Here is a 20,738-nt window from a genome sequence, read left to right on the forward strand (position 1 = left end):
AAATAAATGACAGTAAATACTTGTTTCTTAATTATATTACGTAAATCTAATCGATTTGAAAATGTAGTCAGATTAGAATCTGCATTTCACATTATTACAACCTACGTGCTTGTATAGCTAGTTGATACTCATAAAGTATTTTGCATCCTCAATTCGAACGTTGATCAAGGTTCATTTAAATATAGAGTTGAGACAAGTGAAAAATATTTTCAAATATAAGACTTTTTCTCATCAGATCACATTCTACGCATCATATAAATTCTTATATGTCACAATCTCTTCATCAATATATTTACAGTATAATTTATACAGATAGCGACACATTCGTCGTGTCTACTTGGACAATATTAATTGTGGTCTCTCAAAAAAACGAATAAGACTTCCCAAAGATTAGTCCATAACAATTACCGTGCAGTAGGTCTACAAAACTTTTGACAGGAGTTCTTACCTCAAAAAGTTCATTGACTTTTCTACTATATTCAGATTAAATATTATCGCACTGTTTCCCATCGAAATACTGCAGAGTTCATTCATCCATACATAATCGATGGCAAACATATTTTCTAAATATTATTTCAGATGGTGATATGAACATGTGAAGAGAAACTGTGAAAATAGTGATTTCGTGAAATAGTGAATAATTCAATTACTAGAATTATCGTCAAGTGTTATTAAAATTTTTTGACATTAACATTCTCTTTATTCTTATAAAATGGCTCCAATATCTTTCATGGAATTGTTCCCTATTGCATTATTCTATTCGTTGTGTAGAAATTCACATAAAATTTTTTACCTACATCGGATGAACACACCAAAGCCCATTAGGGCAACTGTCTTTATATTCTTCAGTCAACGCTAACGTAAGAAGACAACGAATATTAGAAGGCGTATTACAACAAATTTTTGAACCAAGTCTCATCTCGCCGTTTTCAATCGCTGCCAGAATACAATCCATTATTCAGAGAGGCACAATATCCGCAGCAAGGAAAACAACAAGATTCAAAATTTCCGCCACAGATGACGAAGCGGACTTAGTTCGTTGTTTCCCCGCGACGCGTCGCTGCATGCGAATCCGCAGAAGGCAGAGATCCGTTTTGGCGCATGCGTGAGAGGAGCTTCTTCAGTTACTCGCCGAGTGTGACGCGGTACTGACGCCTATCGGGCAACTTTGCAATCATGCATCGCAAGTGGATTATTTAGATTTGTACAATCGAGGGATTCGTGTGCATATCGTCCCGCATCGAGGGCGAACAAGGGGCGCTATAAGACACTGAATTCGAGGTGCCTGCGAGTGTGCGTTTGCTGTTAAAAATGTGTAGCTCGTAGCGACCGTGTCAGCCGCGCGCTGCGAGGCCGTAAGTTCGCTAGTTCGTGGATTTATTTCGTTTGTTTCTCGCCTGCCAGCCAGCATCGTTGTCATGGAGTCCATAAGAAAATGGTTCTACAGGCCGAAGGTAAGCCCATTTTCCAAGAGTAAGCGTATTTCTGTTACGCTGTGGCATCGCAGTCCGTCGCGTAATTTCGATTTTGTAATAAAGGGCGTGCTGGCAACGCCAGTCATCGTATACCTCGCTGACAATTGACGGTTGGAAAGGATAAAAAACAAAAAACAGACGGCAATCCGAGGGACGTTCGTTCCTTTCGACTCTTTATTCAACTTCTGCCAGCCAGATATTCCCACCGTTTGTTTATCACTCTAGCATCGATGGCTGCTGATTTTCCTCACCCGTTTCTCGACCGTTAAAACCTCGGGCAATATCGCAAAAACTCCTCTCTCATCGTCAGTCTTTTCCGCAATCACGTCCCGGACCGTTCAGTCGTCCCACCTAAACAACCGACTATCACCCACACTGACAACCAAGGTGCGTAAACAAGTGACAGCCACAATCGCGCTGTCTTGTCTAGCTGACCAGCCAGCCATATCGGGCTGTTCCACAAACCCCAGATGGATAGATTCTCGTACCTGGGAACTGTAAAAGATTATTTCTTTATCTCTCGTTGTTCTCAACGATCTCCGATGCAAGAATAAAAAAAGTAAAATTAACAAAATCGTATGCCAAGTCGATGTCGCGGTTGAATTTATTTATGCAGATATGCCTCGTGCAATAACGAGGTGGTTTATCGTCGCGCTTTGTTGTTTCTCCTTTTCTCGATAAATATTGAAACGAAGAAGGAGGGGGGGCGCGGGAATCGTTGAAATCGTCTGTGTAATTACTATTCCGCCATCGGCAAATGAAGCAACCTTCGTATACTCCGTTTACAGGCTCTCGACTGCGTAAGTGCAGAGACACTGTCACTCGCACAGCGTTCATCGTTTCCCTGTCATCATCCCGTAACCTTGGCAATCGACGTGTGTTGTTTCTTTCTACCCACGAATTACGCGTGTGTAGATACAGAAACCATAAAGAAGAACATGCGTTTAGTTTCGGAATTATTTATACGTGTCGTCGTTATTGCACGATTATGCATCACTTGTTAAACAGCTTCACGGGCAGTGGAAATTTTCGACAAGTTTCGAGTCGAGGAGTTCCTACCACCACTACCACAACCACCACGTGGTCTCTCCGCGTCTATAATTCAATGTCGAAAACAAAACGCGTCCCATTAAGAACAGTATTTTCCTCACGCGTGCGCATAATTTTTTTAAAACCTAACGATGGGTTAATAAAGGCGAATACGTACGCAGCCTCGGCCACTACTATGACGACTACGACCTTGTTTGTCGAATTTTTTACCGAGGAGCCAGCAGAGTAGGCCATAATAGTAAGTAAAGCCTGCGACTGCGGCAAAGCTAAATACGTAAATAACGTAATAGATTCCATTGTAGGCTGATGGAAAGATGACAAGATTGTTGTACACCGGATTGTAATATTATCGCGATTTGTCGCGGGAAGAAGGGGAGAAATTTAACGTCTGGAAAGAAGTAGAAAAAGAGAATATATACGTGGCATTTTATAATTTTTTTCTGAAACTTATGCTGCCGTTTTATGACGCATACAGCGTCAGCTGTTGCCGAACTAAAGAGAAACGAAGAATAAATCACCCGCCAGCCAGATAAACTTTAAAACTTTGATGGTGGAAAAATTGTACGGTGATAACAACGACGGTGAATTGTTATAATAATATTAATCGCTCGTGAACTCGGAATTGTTCATGGCACGCTGGTCAAACGGTTATTCGCGGGATTTAAATATAATTGGACTAACCGGTCGGTTTTAATTTGTTTTTTTCACCCGTCGATTCTCTCACTCACTCTCTCTCTCTCTCTCTCTCTCTCTCTCTCTCTCTCTCTCTCTCTCTCTCTCTCTCTCTCTCTCTCTCTCTCTCTCCGCGTGTACAACGATATTACCTACGCGTCTGTATAATCAGCTGTTTGATGATTTATTAACGACCCAGTCATCGGACAAGGCCTAACAACCGGGAACAAAATAAAATTAAAAAAAAAAAAAAGTCCCAGAGGTGTACGTGAGAATCGAGGCGAAAAATATACAGCTAGAGACAAAAGATAACATTAGATGAGTCACGCATGCTCGGCTGCAGGCCAGAGAGACGGAATATACCTACACGCTTGTACGTACAATGTATACAACGAGTCGATTAGAGTGGAATACGTTGTATGAATGTTTCGTTCATCGTTTCTGCAGCTAAGAATTCTCGCAAGCCTCTCGACAATCTTGCGTCACGCTCTTTGACCGATCCGCCGATGAAAAGCTGAGAGAACTAAAAGAGATGGAGAGAGAAAATTTATGTTATACATATATATATAACTTAAGTTTATGTCCTTGTTTACTGATTCGACGCTAGCGCTGCAGCCCCCCTCCCCGCCCCTCACCGCTTCCACTTTCTTCCTTTCTTCTTATCTATTCATCAGCCCTCCTTTCTCGGGCTCCGTATTATAGAGATCAGGAACCGCTTCTTGATTTTCTTCGAATCGCGTATCAGAGGTCGTCGAATTGCTTTTGCAAACGATGTGTTTCTACGTGAATTATACCCAGGTCTAAATTTTCGGGTATGTTTGTATTCATCGTCCGAGATTTCCTGTAATTTGCTAACTGGTAATATCAGGAAAAGTCTGGGTATTCTTGATGTTTAAAAAAAAAAAAAAAATAAAGGATGAATTCTTTAAGGGGTTATATACAGTTAGAAGGCCGAAAAAAAGCGAATTTTCCAGAATTTTTTCTGAGAAAACTTTTAAATTTATTGATCCAAAAATTTGTACACATATTATGGTATATTTTAACTGTATTTTAAGACTTAGTATTAGTAAAAATATTTATTTGGAAAGGAGCTACAGCTGATCTCCGGGAGCTCCTCTCAAAAAAGACGTTTTGCGGTGACCACTATATATCTTTGAACTGGATCCTCAGAAATTAAGAAACCAAACAGATTTCGTTAAAGTAATGTTAAATCTAGTAATTAATCGAAGGAATAAGCAAAATAATTTTTTTTGACAAAATGGCGGTTTCTCAAAAAAAAAAGTCGATTTTTGACCAAAATTTCGGTCTTAAATTGTTTATAAAAAAAAAAAATACCGGTGAGAAGAAATCTTCGATTAATTACTAAAAATTATATTTAAGAAGCTCGTGTTAAGATTTGAGACTAATCAGTCAGGAAATTTCGGGTCCCAAAAAGCGTACGAACCCTGTATTTGCCTTAATTATTCGAATAATTGTACTTTCGAAATTTTCAAACGTTCCGAATCTCTAGAAATTTTTATCCAATTACATACAAAGAACAGGTTTCACAAAAATGGTAAAAAAAAAAAAAAATACTGACCGGTAAATCACTTTCTATAATATCATTATAATCACTATTCTTTTACTACCATATACGTCGTCTGCCGCAAAGGAAAAAAGACGTTTAAATGTTTATATTGATAAGTGGTGCGAAAAGCAAAAAGCCGTTTCACAAGTCAGAAAATAGGGGGACAATCCTGCGTCAATCTCATGCAGCATCCGGTCAATAATTTGTGCATACGTTATTCCGTCCGCTGCAAGGCTATAAATTACCTCGTCGGCAAAGCAATTATTGCTACACTAAGCGAATTTTAAACCCTCCAATCGCGGCTTAAATTTAGGTAAAATTGGCGGATGGCGATGACACCGATATTAGTCATGTATCTAGATCGTTAAAAAGAAGAGACGGACGATGGACAAAACTTGTTTAGTAGGTACCTACTTTATCGCTACGTGAAGCGTGGATTTCTGTAGGTAGATATTACAACTATATAAAAAGGAATCGAAACCCAAAGCGCAATGCTTCTATATATTATTTATAGTCTCAGAAATGAAACATTTCTTTCTCCAGAGTTGAAACTACGTTGCAGAAATATATCTTCGTCGCGATAACTAATTTATAGGTATTTATTAGCCAACTTTTCCAAAGTACTTCGAATCAACCTGCAGGAGGTATTAAACGAGAAAGAATTATACTTAAAAAAAAAAAAAAATTGTTATTAGTTCGGAAAAGGATAATGTTTCCTTCTTTCTTCGTATCTCTTTGATTATTAACATTCTGTCGGTGCTCGTATCAGCTCCGTTTCTTCTTTCCCTTCCCGTTTCCTCAGCAAAGAAGATATAATGCGGAAAGAAATTATTATACTTTTACCATTTTTTTTTTTTTTTTTCTTTCTTACCATGATATCATTTATTGAGAGTATATATAATACATAGGGTTTAATTAGTCTATAATGTACGAGATCATGTTTGTTTTGTAAAAAGGTGTACGTTTTAACGTATGGTAAAGCATGCACACAAGTGAAAACGACATCGAAAGTAGAACCTCTCCCGATCTGAAGAGAACCTGCTTGCCTGGTTGACCGCTTTTTACAATCACACACAGTTACGTATATCGAATGCTGACGGAACCAAGTTGTGTACCTATTTAATTACTCTCCTCAGACAGAGACACACATGCCGTATCATAATCCGCAGGTACCTCGCATATTGCCATATATATTATATACCTGATAAGACGAGAGCGTGTTTTCACAAGTTTTTAAATGTCGTTTCGTTATTCTCTCATCAGAAGTCGCCTTCATTATATGTATACACCTATGTTGAAATACGTGCTGCGGCTTTCTTCTTTCATACGTGTATAATGCACGGTTCTATTTATTTTCAATTCCTTCTACGTCATTTCAGACAAGCGTGTCTCCTATTTCTGCCGTTAAATAGCACCTACTGTCCTTCGCAGATCCGTGAAAAATAGGTTATTAACGAAACCGAAGTTTAGTAACGTTGATGTATCGAAATTTTCAAACGAAAATTACTGTTTCGCACCTTTGGAATATCTGAAAATATTGAATTTACAAAATCTGAGTTGAGCAATGCCGTATCATCAGTTTACTAAATTTCAAGTAATTCTAATGTTGCATGTCATTCTAAAGCCTGATGATTATTATTACGTTTTGCGATATTACATGTTATACGCAGCATAATATCCGGTGGTCGATACGCCTGCGCCATGATTTTGTTAATTCGACAAGTTTAATAAGATAAGTAACAAATTTATGGAACAAATATACGATATCGTGTTTGCCTTTTCATTTAGAAATCGTCAACTCCGTCAAATCGGCGGGGCTCGCAGCAGTCCGCGATGTTTTCAAAACAAAGTTTATAACGTTTCGCAATATATATATTGGTTTAGAAATCTCTTCGATTTCCAAGTTGATTTCACGTTAAAAGCCACAGAGCAGTATCGCTGCAGTGTATAATTTTCTACACTCCGTTAGCGTTGCGAGGCACGATATCTTGTCGATGACTGATGTAATTATAACGGTCGAGGTTTCAACAGAACTTGCTAATTTATTATGCCACCGCATTTGAGATAATTCTTTGTTGTACGTACGATATATATCCGTAATAAATAACCAATCTCCGTTATGCTATCGCTGATGCATATGATTTCCTATAAAGTTTCCACCTTCCGCAAAATATGCAGCTGAAGTTATTAATGTTAGCGTAACGAAACATAAAAAGAAAAGTCATTGCGTAATTATAGAATGATCTTCAAGGATATGGCGTTGCAACACGTGAATATATTTTACTTATCATGTTTTGCTAAATTTCAGACATTCCTAAAGGTGCGAAACAAAGATTTTTCCTAAACATATGCATCGTTACAATAACGTTACTAATCTTTATACTCGTCGGAAAATTACCGTGTCTTCAACGTGTTATATTTGATCAAGTTCAGAGATTCCGCGAATCTGTGACGACGACACGTTTTCTCTGTATAATATCAAGATGTGGTTTCGCTAATCAAGTCCTAACATGCGTACCAACACGATGAATTTACTTTACATATGATCCTCGAATTTAATTATCAAGTCTACCAAAAAAAAAAAAAACCAACAAAGTTTACGCATTTTATTCTCCAATTTATTCCGTGTGAGATATGTGTGAAAGGTAAATGTACAGACTGCATTTAATCGTTATATACGCGAACAAGAAAAATTTGTAACTGTAAAATCTCTGCGTCATAGGATACAATATTGCTAATTCCTGCCCTGTCAAAATACACTGAAATTGTAAGTTTACTCACGCCGAGTATACTTGCCAACAGCAGTAAAGAAATCGTTCGGGAAATTGTTTCTCGTTTGGAGAGGAACAAAAACAAAAATGATTATTTCAATCACGCTTGTAGCGTATCGAAACTACACGTTATACCCACAATCAAAATTTACACCTTCGGTGTCTCCAGGGTTAATCTTTAATCGCCAAAATTTATCCCTTTTTTTTACACCGATGTATATTTATTTATAGATATAACACAAACATGTTCCACTTCCCATACAGCATACTGTAATGTTTAATAAAATACATACTCTTGTTGTTTACTTGCCATCGCCAAGAGCACGATATCTTACGATTAGGCGCGAAGAATTTCGTTTATTTCTTTTTCTGCATGACAAATCCGCGCGGCTGAACTCGTCTTAAAAATTTCTGTCGAGTTCTCTTTATTGGCTTTCGGCCACGTGGCGAATTCTTATATATTTAAACTCATCACCGGTAAATAAGTAATGATTTTTACAAAGCGTTTTATTTATTACGTATATACAGATAAAAGGTATTTTTTTTTTTTTTATTTTATTTTTTTTCTAATTGGGTCTCAAACGTGCAGTAAATTAAAATTATTATATTTATGTACGTAAAGTCTTGATTGCAGAAACGTACGTTGTTATATTTCCTGATGTGGTAAACGAGAAAAATTAGAATTTAATAAATGAACTTTTGTCGTTCACAGAAAACCGGAAATATGTCCGAAATTTTTTTTTTTTTTTTTTTTTTTCGTGAGACAATCGTGAGCAACCTCCAAAAATATGAATCATTTTTTCCTCGACTTCGTAAATAAATATTGTGCAAACGCATGTAAGTCAAACGGTGTTTCTTCGTCCGTTGTTTGTCTTGTGAACGAAATACGAGTCTTTTTTAATAAACTTTCGAAATCGCGGTGAGACGCGGATGATAACTACTTCAAAATGTCGAGTAAATAAAAACTAATCACATATGACCGTTGGCCTAGTGTTTCTATCCAGCTGCGGACTTATCGAGGAGGTTGGCCCCCAACAACGAATAGCCCTGTTTGCAGAAAAAAAGAAACACTCGCGCCTAACGATGATAAACCGATTTTGCAAACAACAATTTTGAATGAAATACGTCCAAGGAGAGATTGTATGTAACAAGTATGCCTACGTGTTTCTTTTTCATTTCTTTTTTTTTTTTTTTTTTTGTCTTATAAACATTTCTTACAATCTTTTACCAAGCTAGAAGGTAGGATCAAGAGCGAGATAAAGTGATACTTGTAATAATATTAACGACGGTTTGAAGAATTCTGTTTGTTCGCAAATCATATGCTCCCGAAGTTTAAAATAAGTTTGACGTAATAAATCAATAGTATATCAACGTAATATTGAACTATAATTTCATCGTATCGTATTCGAGAATACAGATATCTATAGGTTAAATAATTTACTCTTCAGAAATTCATTATCGAATCGCAGTATCAGCAGCATCTTTAGTTTTCGATTAAACATGATCGATTAAAACTTCGAGTATATAGCAAATCGACAAATGTAGACGAGCCAAAAGTTTGATAAAACATATCTCGTCTAGAAAATGCGTGACCTACATTTATGAATTAAGTTATAAAAATATCTGCAACGTAATGTATTTTGCAGTGTTTAACGTGATTCAGCAAAGAGTATGAGGCAGAAATAAGAACGAAGAATTTTCTTATCTTCAACGTTTATTCCGTAAAGCAACCCTGAAAAGTTCCGAGAAGTTCTGAATTTGAAAAGTTCCGAAAATTGAAGTTACGATAGAGTAAAGTTCCGGTAGAGCAAAATTCTGAAAAATGAAATTTTGATTGAGTCAAATTCTGGAAATTAAAATATACTTACACAGCGTAGTTTACTCGACAAGTGGGTGTGAAAAATAAAAATAAAAAAAAAAAAAAAAAACTAAAATCAGAACAACCAGGATTCCGAACGTCAAAATATCAAAAATTCAAGACAAAGAAAGATCAGAGGTGAAATTTCACCAAGCGAGAAATTGACGATACTGAAAATCTTGAATTATTCGGAAATTAGATGTTTCAGATTTAAAAATTTTCCCATTTTCGGAACTTTGCACTTTGTGAAGTTTGAGCGTCGGGTTTTGGATTTTACTTGTCGGTATAAAATAAAACGCGTTCAGCGTTCATGTAAATCACACAATAAATTACATTACGGTAAGGAACTCGACAAAATTCTTACGAACCACAACACGCTTGTGGTTTTGTTGTATCGCATTGCGGGAAACGATGTATCTACATCAGACGTTATTGTACAAAGAGATACGAGCTTCCGAGAATGTATGACATTCACGGAAAAACGTTGGTTTTCTTCATCTTTTCTAGGTATCAAATTACGACTAATTGTAAGTCGACTCGACGCGAGGAGCTTCACATATTCAAGCTTTGCGAAAGTCCCTGTGGTAGATTGAAGAAAAAAATTCACCTAATGATGAATTTATATAATATAAAGTTTCTTAAACGTTAGAGATTCTTCGGTTACGAAAATTGTGCCAGACCGACATCTTAGATATATGCCTGCGGTATAGAGCAGAAGCATTTATACGAATGAAACGTCGAAAAGAAAACAACACGTATACACCATGTTTTGGTATTCTTATCATACGATGACAAGACATTCTTATACAGTAGCTTAAGTTGTTTTGACATTTCGACAGCGCATATTATACAAAGAATTTACAAACCTCATAAGTTGATATGAATAAAATTGTCAATTAGAGTATTAGCATAACATTGATGAGTGTAATTATAATGTCAGTTCATAAATTCGCTAAAAATATAATTCAAACTCAGAACAAAGTGCAAATACTAATTTCAAATCTTTTTTCTTTTATATTACGTCAAATCTGTTCGACGATATATTTTTCCCCTTAAGTTAAAAAAAAAAAAAAAATCTTACGAATTCTGTAATAAAAGTTTTATCCACACCGTTTAAAAGACTTTCATGAATTCGCCGCAGATACAAAATGTCTAAATTCAACTTTGAAAACCAGTTCTTGACTTCAACTGTAATATTTCAACAACGTGCCAAAAAAAAAAAAAAAAACATACACTTTCAGAGAATTGCCAGCGTCGGAATTACTTATCGCGGATGACATTTGTTGAATATATGTAAAGCCGTATGCACGACGTGTTGTATAATTCCTATTTTCGGCCCTCATTGGCACATAATTCTATAGTATTACACGTATAATGAGTTTATACGCGCCGAAGCGTTAAAAGTCCCAGCGTCGCGCTGCCGAATTCGCTGAATCATTTCTCATTCGTTGTCAATTAGATAATTCAATCTGTACGTTCACTATTTGTTTTTTTGTTCTCTTACAATATAACCTTGTCATCGATTAAGAGACCGATTTACGGAAAATGTGTTGAAAAGGTAAAGGAGCAAATATTTGTCAGCTAGAATCAAGATCTCGGCACTCAAATGCGGCGTATTAGTTGTTATAAAATGTGTACCTTGTATCTTATCTCCGATAACACGTTGTTTACGGTGAATATGATGTACACACAATACACCTTAGGTCATGTACCCACACTACGGATGTATATTGTGCATATGGACGAGGAACAAATTTGACTCCGAAATTATTAAAGGTTGAAAAATGAAAGAGAACCTTACGTTTCAAATTTTTTTTTCGTATTTTTTAATCTATTAAAATCATGTAACAAACTATTCGTGTAGTGAAAATATTTCTCTATGTATCTACGTATACCGTATGAGATACAATATTTCTTTACGTCGATTTTCCTCGTTTCTCATTCTCACTATGAGATCATTCTGGACGGTATGTATATATCGTTGATCGGCACACTGAGTCATATTTCTTATACTTCTTAACGGAAGTTATACGTATACACGCGTGTACTTAACTTTCTAACTTCACTTTCCAGTCTCGTCGACGCGATTCGTTTTTAAATATATGCTATAACAATAATCTCCTAGGATTTTTTCTGCAGTTGGATTAAGTACATCATCTTCCGATTCGATGTAAAAAAACACATTTTACATAATTTATCGTATAAACTGCACGTATCGGCATAATTCTTATCGTTATATTTTGCTATATAAGATTAGAGCCATTTTGTCCGATAAAAAGACTCGTGCATTTTACGTCTATTTTACGATGAATAAAAAATCACGACGAAATTATTTTCTTTGCGTGAAAATTAAGAGTATCGTAATTGTTCCCAATTTACTCCGCGGTCATATATATGTGTATGTATATAAGGCATTCCACCCCAAACCGATCTACGTCTGATCCTTACCATTGGCGATTGTATTAATTTTCAAGAACGGTGTAGAGTGTATATAAAAATCATCTTACACCGAGTTTTAGGTTTTCTGGACCAGAGGTTTGATTTTTACTGATCCCAAAAACACGAAAAACCAATTTTCGAATGAATATCTTGATGAAAAATGCAAATTTTTAGACCAAGATGGAAGTGAAACAGGTGATGAACCTTTAGACTGCCAGGATTTGAAGAGCTTTATTCCCTTTGAAAAGTCGCAGAATATTGTGTCTGTATCTTACATCTAGCATATGTAAAGTTCCAATCACAGGCAGAGTCTATATAATTAAACTTTCTAACAGTGTAAAGTTTGAAAAGTAAGAAAAATCGAATCACATATAAATTTCAAAAATACAACTTTATATTTTCTAAGTTTTTTCTCGCTTTTCAATTACTTGTATCGCCTGTAGCTTCTAAACCAAACTCTCCGTCACTTCCATCTTGGTCTCAAAATATTCATTTCTTAACAAAGAATTCATGAGGAAAATTTCAAGTTAATATATTGGGACTATTCATAGGTAAATTGGATTTTCGTATATTTGAGAACAGTCAAAATCAAATCCGTCGTCCCAAAAATTCAAAACGCAATGAGGGTCATACCTAAGCCGATTTGGTGTGGAATACCTGAAATATAATACATCGTATACCTTCAATGTTCACTTTGCCGGGTTATCTTTTGTCGGGCTAAAACCGCAAGAACTCAAACAGTTGTTAACGCAGACACGTGGCATGAATAATAACCCTCGTAAAGATTATATCATCATTATGTCTACTTTAATATTAACTTACAGAAACTACTGCCTGCAGCGGCATTGTTCTCAAGCATACGAGCCGGGGTGTAAATATGTAAAATGTAAGCTGTGAAGGTGCGCATGCGCGAGCAAACTTAAGTGAATAAATAATTATCGAGTCGAGCGTGAAAACCATATCTTTTAAAAGTGTTGGTAGTCACTTCCGTGTGTGTATGAATGTGTACATACCTAAGGCATACGTATAACGTTACATTATATACTGCAGCGTAAATTCATATCGACTGCAGTTTAAATTTCACTTTGGTAATGATTGAATGATTGCATCGTCGCTAATCGAAATGTTTCGTAATATAATATGATATTGTTTTTGGGTAAAATATATAATACTTTTTTTGACCATTTTAAACAGATGAGGAAATACAATATATATACATATCCCGCTATTTCAGGTGTAATGTTCTTTTATTCAATATGGTATGCGTATATACAAATGAAAAATTCAAAACGCACTCGTAACTATAAATTTATTTCGCTGTAAAATTGAAAGTGAAATAGTGAAATAGTTTAAAAAAGAAATTTATATTCTGTGTTACAGAGAGACGACACATCGCTGCTTGCGCAGTTTTTCTACGCCGATGAATCTTTGAACGCGGTTGCTTGCGAGTTGGATTCATTTGACGGTCGACAAGAACCGGAGAGATGTACAACGCTCGTCAATCAGCTGCGACATTGTCAAGACAAAGTTTTGACGATATGCAATCAAATTATGGACGACCTCATTCCTGACAATCGAGCAAATAGAGATTTTAGGGTCAAATTTCCCGACGACGTGATGCAGGAAAATCTTGCCGGGCAGCTTTGGTTCGGCGCCGAATGTCTTGCGGCTGGTTCGTCTATCATCAACCGAGAAGCTGAAAGCTCCGCAATGAGGCCACTCGCCAAGGCTCTTACCAAGTCTTTGGAAATTGTTAGAAATTTACTCCGAGATCACGCTCTCAAGGGTCACATGAATCTGAAGGTAATTTATTATCGCGATTCTTATTTCATTTTCAACCCGATGAACATTCATTTTCCAAAAAAGTAATAACGATTCAACCTCAATCGTATTACAATGAACTTGAAAGTCGAGCAATTTTGAGTATACGATTATGATTATTGTTGTTGTTGTTGTTGTTATTTGCAGATAAACATTTCAAATACTAAGTGTATAATTTAATCCTCGTTATTTTATAGTCTTGGTTAAATTTTCCAGATGAAAATATCGAGTCGATTCATTTGCGACAAGGCATGTTCGTATGAGTTACAAATTTTCGTATTTTCAGGCTCAAAACCCCCTGGAACCGTCGTTAGAGAAGCTGATCGAGTCACTGAAGATATTCGATCGTTTGTTCGCCGATTTTGAGTTATGTTACGTCGGAGCTATGGTTCCAGTGAAATCAACCAAAGAGTACGAACAGCAGGAGCTCGTTTGTGTCCTATTTTCGGAAACACTTCAAAGAGCCCTCGAACGAGGTCTGTTGAGGCAGGCGGATGTGGACAACTATGAACCGGCTCTGATGTTTACGATACCGCGATTGGCGATAGTTTCTGGCTTATTAGCGCCTCCAGGAGGACCGTTGTGCTTGAACTCGGCCGATACTCTGAGCGAGATGTTCAGACCGTTTAGAGTGAGTATGAACTCTACAAATGACGTTTATACATTTCACTTTGAAAAACTGGATCTTCATCGTGTATAGTATCTAATGGTAGAGAGGAATGGGCCTGTTAATTTAATTGCAATGTCGTTTTTTCCGTTCAATTTACAGACCTTACTTTTGAAAATAAGGGAGCTACTCTGGACTTTGAACAATCGGGAGTTGTACATGCTGGAGAAATTGCTTTGCTCGAACGAAGAACCGTCAGCGCCTTTGACGCAAGGGACGAAATCAATTTGCCAAGATTTTCCTGACCTCGAGGAATTTGTACATAACTTTTATACGGGGTATCCAAATTGTAAAGAGTTCATTGTTGATTTTTATACTGTGACGAAAAATACTGGGAACAATATGGACGAAGTGGCGAACGACGCTGTTCAAATAATTGACGAAGACTGTAATAATATGACTGATGATACACGTGATACCAACAACGTTGATGTATCGAGTTTGGAGTACAGATCTCAAAATGATAAGAGTAAACAGTGTTGTAAGAACGAAACGATAATAAATACTAGGCCTGAAAACTTAATCTTGTCAGTGGATGGTGAAGAAAATCATCAAGGTGTCGGTCGTAATGCGATAACTGAGGCCAGTGCTGTCATCCATAGTCAAGATAAAGAAACTGCACGAATACTAAGGATACTGGAAGAAAACGGTGAAAATTCAGGAAGATCTATCAGATCGCGTAAAGACGACGAACAGAGTTCTCACAGTTGTGAAATAGTTGAGTTGAGTACAGTAAATATCGTTCCTAGGCAAGAAAACTTAAGTAGCACAGTTGATAGTTTGAACAATTTCGGACAGAGTGATAATAATCCAGGTATAAATACTCATAACTTGGACATAGGAAGCGAGGGGAGTTCGACTAGCAGCGCGGCACCACTCTCTGTAAATAATGTGTTGAAAGAAGAGAGCAGGCGAGACAGTTTGCAGAATAACGAGAGCTATTTAAACCCTGATATATCTGAAATCTTGGGAACGTCGGAAAACAACGAAGTTTTGCAAACGCAATATCTGCTTAACCAGGTGTCGCATGAAAACAATGTTACTGGTGACGGAATGCATGTACAAAATTCTATGCCTGACATCGAATCGAAAAAGCTAATATCCGAGGCTAATAAAACACTGTCTAATTTATTGTCCGATGGCGAATGTCAAAATGAAATCTCCGAGCAAACTGACTCTGGTATATGCACTGTGATATCGTCTGAAAACACAAGTCTGTATGACAAAAGTCCCGAAGAGAAGAGAACCTTCCCACGTGATGCTGAACACACTTGCGAAGATGACGAGGAGGATATCGAAGAAAATACGAGCTACTCATGTTCGAAAATAAATTCACCAAAACGAAAGAATTCTAACATATCAGAGAATTCTTGCGTTTGCAGTCTGCGAAGCTCAAAGACTGTTACTTCATTAGATAGTTCGATTGAGGTACATGCTTTGAGTTCAAACGGTTTAGATAGCGCTAAAAACATTCCAAAGATCTCTTCAAACTTTGATGGTACAAACGAAGAATTTGTCGGTTTAGCTTATGGTAATGGTCAGATATCTGTTTGCGAAGCGAATCAGACGAGCTTTCAGATAAACTATTCGGAAAATTGGGAGAATTTGAATCTTAACATAGACGCGTCGACATCGCGAAAGGAATTCTGGAGTGATTTGAAGTGTGAAAACTGTCCATCGACATCACAGAAGATAGACGTGATTGGTAATAAGATAGAAAAGTATGCCCAGGACAAAATGGCAATCAAAAAATTAAAAGAGGATAAACAGAGGAGGAGATACTTGAGAAAGTATGAAAGAAGGGGGAGCAGGAAAGAACATGATGATACTGCAAAGGTTTGCAGAAGCGTGCAAAATTTACAAGTGCCTACAAGTACGGAAAGTTCAAGGTCAAATTCCACGGATCGTGGTTTAAATCCAAGACTGACAAGTTTCGGTGCCACGTTACATCCAAGTCAAAATACGCGACAAATGCCCAACTTTGGTAGCCACAGTCCGCACATGAGTCCACGTTTGCAACATTTTGAAACGCGAAGTACGCAAAGCAGTAGTCAGTACACAACGTCATCTGTGCAAAAGCTGCACAGAAATTCGTCGATGCAAAACAGAAAGCTTTTAGATCACCGAAGATCGAGATCGGAACAGTTGGCTAGGATGAAAAAAAGAGACTTAGGGAAAAGAGATAAGCATGACAAGCATACGGGGGCAGGGAACGACAATGCTAGCAACACTAAGAAGAAAATTACCACAAAAGAAACTACAAGCTTAATCAACGATGGCTTAGGTCGCAGAACAGATAAAAATGGCTTGCCGGCCGAGCCTGTACAAACTACGTCCGAAAGTGTTCATCATTTCCAGTCACAAAGTTCAAGAGAAGTTTTCTCTAGCAATGGAAATTCCCAAAGAGCGACAAGGCTGGTCAACCCTGCGGTCGTCGCAAGAGCACATCCTACTAGCCTCGAAATAGTTTTGGTACAGAGAAAAGACATTGGGTCGAGTTCCAGCTGTTCCAGCTACTGCGATTCAAGTTCAGAAACAAGCGAATTTCAAAGTGACTGTCAGGATGATGAGGAAATCGCACTCGCCATGCAAGCCGCTGAAATTGCAAACAGAAACCAAATCAGAGCGAAATTCAGGTATGGTTCAGATTTGTTTACTCATTAAAGTACCAATTAATGCGTAATTCTAGAAAGAATTGAAGAATCGACAATAACCCAACTTCGAGTTGATCCTAAATTATTGAAAATTACCTTACTATCAACTTGGTAACTAACAAAGATGAGAAGTCTGATGTAAAGTGCGATTTCTCCCCGTAAATTAATTCCTGTTATTGCCATGTTTGTTTTTTCAGATCGTCTGAGGATTTGGTCCATCGGTTGTTTGTCTGCGTCGCAGGAGTAGCCGATCAGCTGCAAACAAACTTTGCCTCAGACTTGAGAAACATCTTGAAGTGCGTATTTCTCATGAACAGTAGTCAGACGCCAGACGAGATAGAGCCCGTGAAAGATGAAAGCTTCGATTCTTCTACCCAACTAGATGCTGCTCCAATAGAAACTGATGAAAGAAGCAATCCGGAGCAGGAAATTCGAGATGATCAAAACGAATTGGACGAAACAACACCAACGAACGAAAGAAGTACGATAAAGACTTTTCAGACTCCCTTTTTTCCCGTCAAATCAATTCACCTGTCACTCTGAATGTCACGATTCTCTTTAACAGTATCGCCAATAACTGAGCGTGGCGAAGAATGTGTGGAACGCGCCCCAGCGTGGATACCGGATCAAGATGCTCCGAGATGTATGGCCTGTCATGCAGCTTTCACCGTAGTGAGACGTAGGCACCATTGCAGAAATTGTGGTAAAGTATTTTGTGGCCGGTGTAGTAACAACAACGTACCGTTACCGCGATACGGTCACACAAAACCAGTAAGAGTTTGCAATCGATGTTTTCTTTACCAAGTAACGCCGTTCACCGTATCAGAGGTAGCGATTACGAGCTAAATGCCTTAGAAAATATATTCAAGACGAATTCAATCATTAATCAAAGCCTGTGTTGAATTTAAAATAAAAATCCTGTGTAATACATTATCTGCTACGTAATTGCAGCCGTTTTTCGCTACATTATTATATTATAAATATTATACAAAGTTCATACGTTGCTTACGTGCGTCGTTAGAGCAACAGACTGCTTAAATTTATTCCAAGTATAAGCGAATGGCCGTAAGTTGAATAAAAAAATCTGAATAAGGATTGGAACTAAAATCAGTTAACGAAACTAGAGATTACGTACAGCAGGGCTTTCACCGAAGTTTCAAAAGACTTATCGACTCTAAATCCGACAAATCTAAATCCGGTGATTTAATGAGTGTGGATTTTTAAATCTTAGGAACTCTGATTTTTTTTAATTTACAAATTTTTCCGTTCTTTTTTCTTTTCAGTTCAGAACTTTTTCAATTGACTTATGTTTGGTAATTCGACACACAAACGGTTATAGATTCTTGAGTCAGAAAGTGGCCAGTGTAAAGTCAAATTTTATAATATACTTAATCTATAGCGTTGCATTAATCTGCAAATAGCCTGAGCTAACCGAACTTAATTTCTTATATTCTTATAATTCGATCTAACATTGAAGCAAACCAAACTTCTTACAGTGTAACTCGTTGATTAACAGTTATTACTATGTAGTAACAAAAAACAAAAACACCATTTTTTTTTTTATTCTTTCTAATTTATTTTCCGCTTAAAACGTCAATGAAAAATTAGTTCATTTACTCGGTTGCTCAATGGACAATGTTAATGTAAACGTAGCTCGATTGATGAATGCTGATATGTGAAAATATGGAAAGTACGAAAACGATGTGCTGTGTAAAATGAACACTGTGTAAATAGTCAAACGTGTCTATCCGTGATTATTATAAATTTTTGTTTTTTTACCATTTTACGGAGTGATAGTTGAAATTATATTTTACGGTTAGTACTTTCGGATAATTTGAACAGAAAGGACTCGACTAATTGACTATAACGAGAATATAATTAAATGTAAACTTAGTTTAGCCGGTGAAGACAATATAGATTGAGTGTAAACATAGGTAGTGGCTTAAAACGTTGTACAGCAAAACAATAATTAATCATTAAAATATATGTATGTTCAAAAAAGCGCATGGGCGATGAAAAACGAGGTGCAATAATAATATCAAACTTTTCGAGATAACTGCAGACTGCGTTATGTGAAAACTTTCACTAGTTATCTGTATTGGTTTTTGTTGATGGGAATAAATATGAGGAACAAGCGAATTAGATTTCCTGTACTTTAAAAATTGCATATGCATAATTATAAATTTCTACACGTTCTGCGACGAATTCACCAAAGTGCAGACTTTAATCTGCTGTTAAAAAAATTTGTTTCAATTTTCGAAAGTTACTGAAAAGTTTATACGCGTACATTCAATACTGACTTACAAATCAGTAGAGCACTGTTCAATATACTGTAAAGGTATTCTTTTTCTTCCATATTAGATTAATTCCAGGCATCAAATGTTTAAATAATCAACAACTTACGCTTCCCTTTCACATAATTTACGTGGTATTATTGCTTAGCTTTGGCAATAAAATAACGATACTTATAAAAGATTATCTCTCAACATACAAGTGATGACTCACTAGTGTTTCTAAAGGCTAAATATAAAACTAATTTTTCGAGATACGAATAGATGTAAAGTTTTATTACAAATAACTGTCGATCGACGTTGACTCATATGATATTTCAAACCATTCTTGCTTTGATAGAGCAGTGTTCAAATAACAATTCTCTACTTGGAATGCGGTTCAAATATAATACATATTACATACATTTTGAAATCTTTGAAACCTCAATAAAAATTTCATAATACTGATTCTTACGATATAAAATTGAATAAATGTTCCCAAATACTTTCAAGCTTTCTCAAAATGTGTTCCAAATACTATATAATATTCATTCTCGTTATTGCGTATCGAGTACGAGATATAATGAAAATAACGATCTAATAACATTCCTTGTAATTAAAAGAAAAGTAGTAAAATGAGTTTGGTGCGTTTTGCTGAGTGATAAAAATCTACGTCATGAAAATGTGTAGCGAAAATTTTTGGTTTCCTTATGACTAAGATGTGATGCCCAAAAAACTATATGCCGAATAAGGAGATTAAGTAGGGTCGAAGGAAAATGTATTTTTCACATATTGACGCCTTGTTATAGAACACCCATGTATTCATTAATTGTATTAAGTGTAAAAATTTTATCACGAAATTGATTATTTTTTCTGAAGAACACGAAAACAACAAAGTTTAAAAAAATTAAAAATTGCATACAAAACTATTATATGTATATACAGGTTATATTTAACATTACATTTCCGTTAGAATTATTTTTATATTATCTGTCCAATAGAATCGTTATTGTATAAGGTATACGCATCCGTTTTATGCTTTGGCTGACTATGCTCATATATGATAAAAGCTAAAAATTGAAAAGTAAAAAAAGAAATTTCTGAATTTTAAAGGTAATACTAGCATAGCGTTCTCAATAATAACAATAATAATATATTTAAGGATAATAATCGATAATAAATTTATGACATCGTTCTACAATTTCTATATAAGCATAGTCACTGTAACGGCAAAGAAATTGAAAAACAAATAAATAATAGTAATAAGAAAAATAATAATATTAAAAATAAGAACATATGTATGTGCGCACGTAGAATAATGATTAGTAATATCGTATTGTGAATATGTGTTTGACCAATATTCGATATACTCTGGTTTTGGTTATAAACTTATATTAAAACATGAATGTAAATAAAATTTGTTATTTAAGACGTTGAAAGATTCTTTATAATTTTCTATAACGTGCCGTTTATTTTTGTATAATATTACGGAAT

The 20,738-nt window shown here is 36.1% G+C and overlaps 2 protein-coding genes across 3 annotated transcripts in view; one reads left to right on the forward strand and one right to left on the reverse strand.

The window, feature by feature from the left end:
* The window catches only part of LOC124186368 (pro-corazonin-like), a 47,043-nt gene that overhangs the window by 7,897 nt on the left and 18,408 nt on the right, over positions 1–20,738 (reverse strand). The gene's annotated exons all lie outside the window — the stretch shown is intronic.
* Positions 1,113–20,683, forward strand: LOC124186306 (lateral signaling target protein 2 homolog). Its single transcript, XM_046577879.1, has 6 exons — positions 1,113–1,454; positions 13,213–13,635; positions 13,940–14,284; positions 14,423–16,956; positions 17,172–17,455; positions 17,540–20,683. Exons 1-6 carry the CDS (start codon positions 1,419–1,421, stop codon positions 17,818–17,820), a joined length of 3,903 nt encoding a protein of 1,300 aa, XP_046433835.1. The 5' UTR covers positions 1,113–1,418; the 3' UTR covers positions 17,821–20,683.

The sequence above is a fragment of the Neodiprion fabricii genome, chromosome 1 (genome assembly GCF_021155785.1).
Source record: "Neodiprion fabricii isolate iyNeoFabr1 chromosome 1, iyNeoFabr1.1, whole genome shotgun sequence".
In the NCBI taxonomy this organism is placed as follows: Eukaryota; Metazoa; Arthropoda; class Insecta; order Hymenoptera; family Diprionidae; genus Neodiprion; species Neodiprion fabricii.

Excerpts from the sequence above, each read along its gene's own strand:
- LOC124186306 (XM_046577879.1), top strand. The coding sequence starts at position 1,419 with ATGGAGTCCATAAGAAAATGGTTCTACAGGCCGAAG. Across the intron at positions 1,455-13,212 it reads AATGGTTCTACAGGCCGAAG|AGAGACGACACATCGCTGCT; the intron begins GTAAGCCCATTT and ends TCTGTGTTACAG. Across the intron at positions 17,456-17,539 it reads AACACCAACGAACGAAAGAA|TATCGCCAATAACTGAGCGT; the intron begins GTACGATAAAGA and ends TCTCTTTAACAG.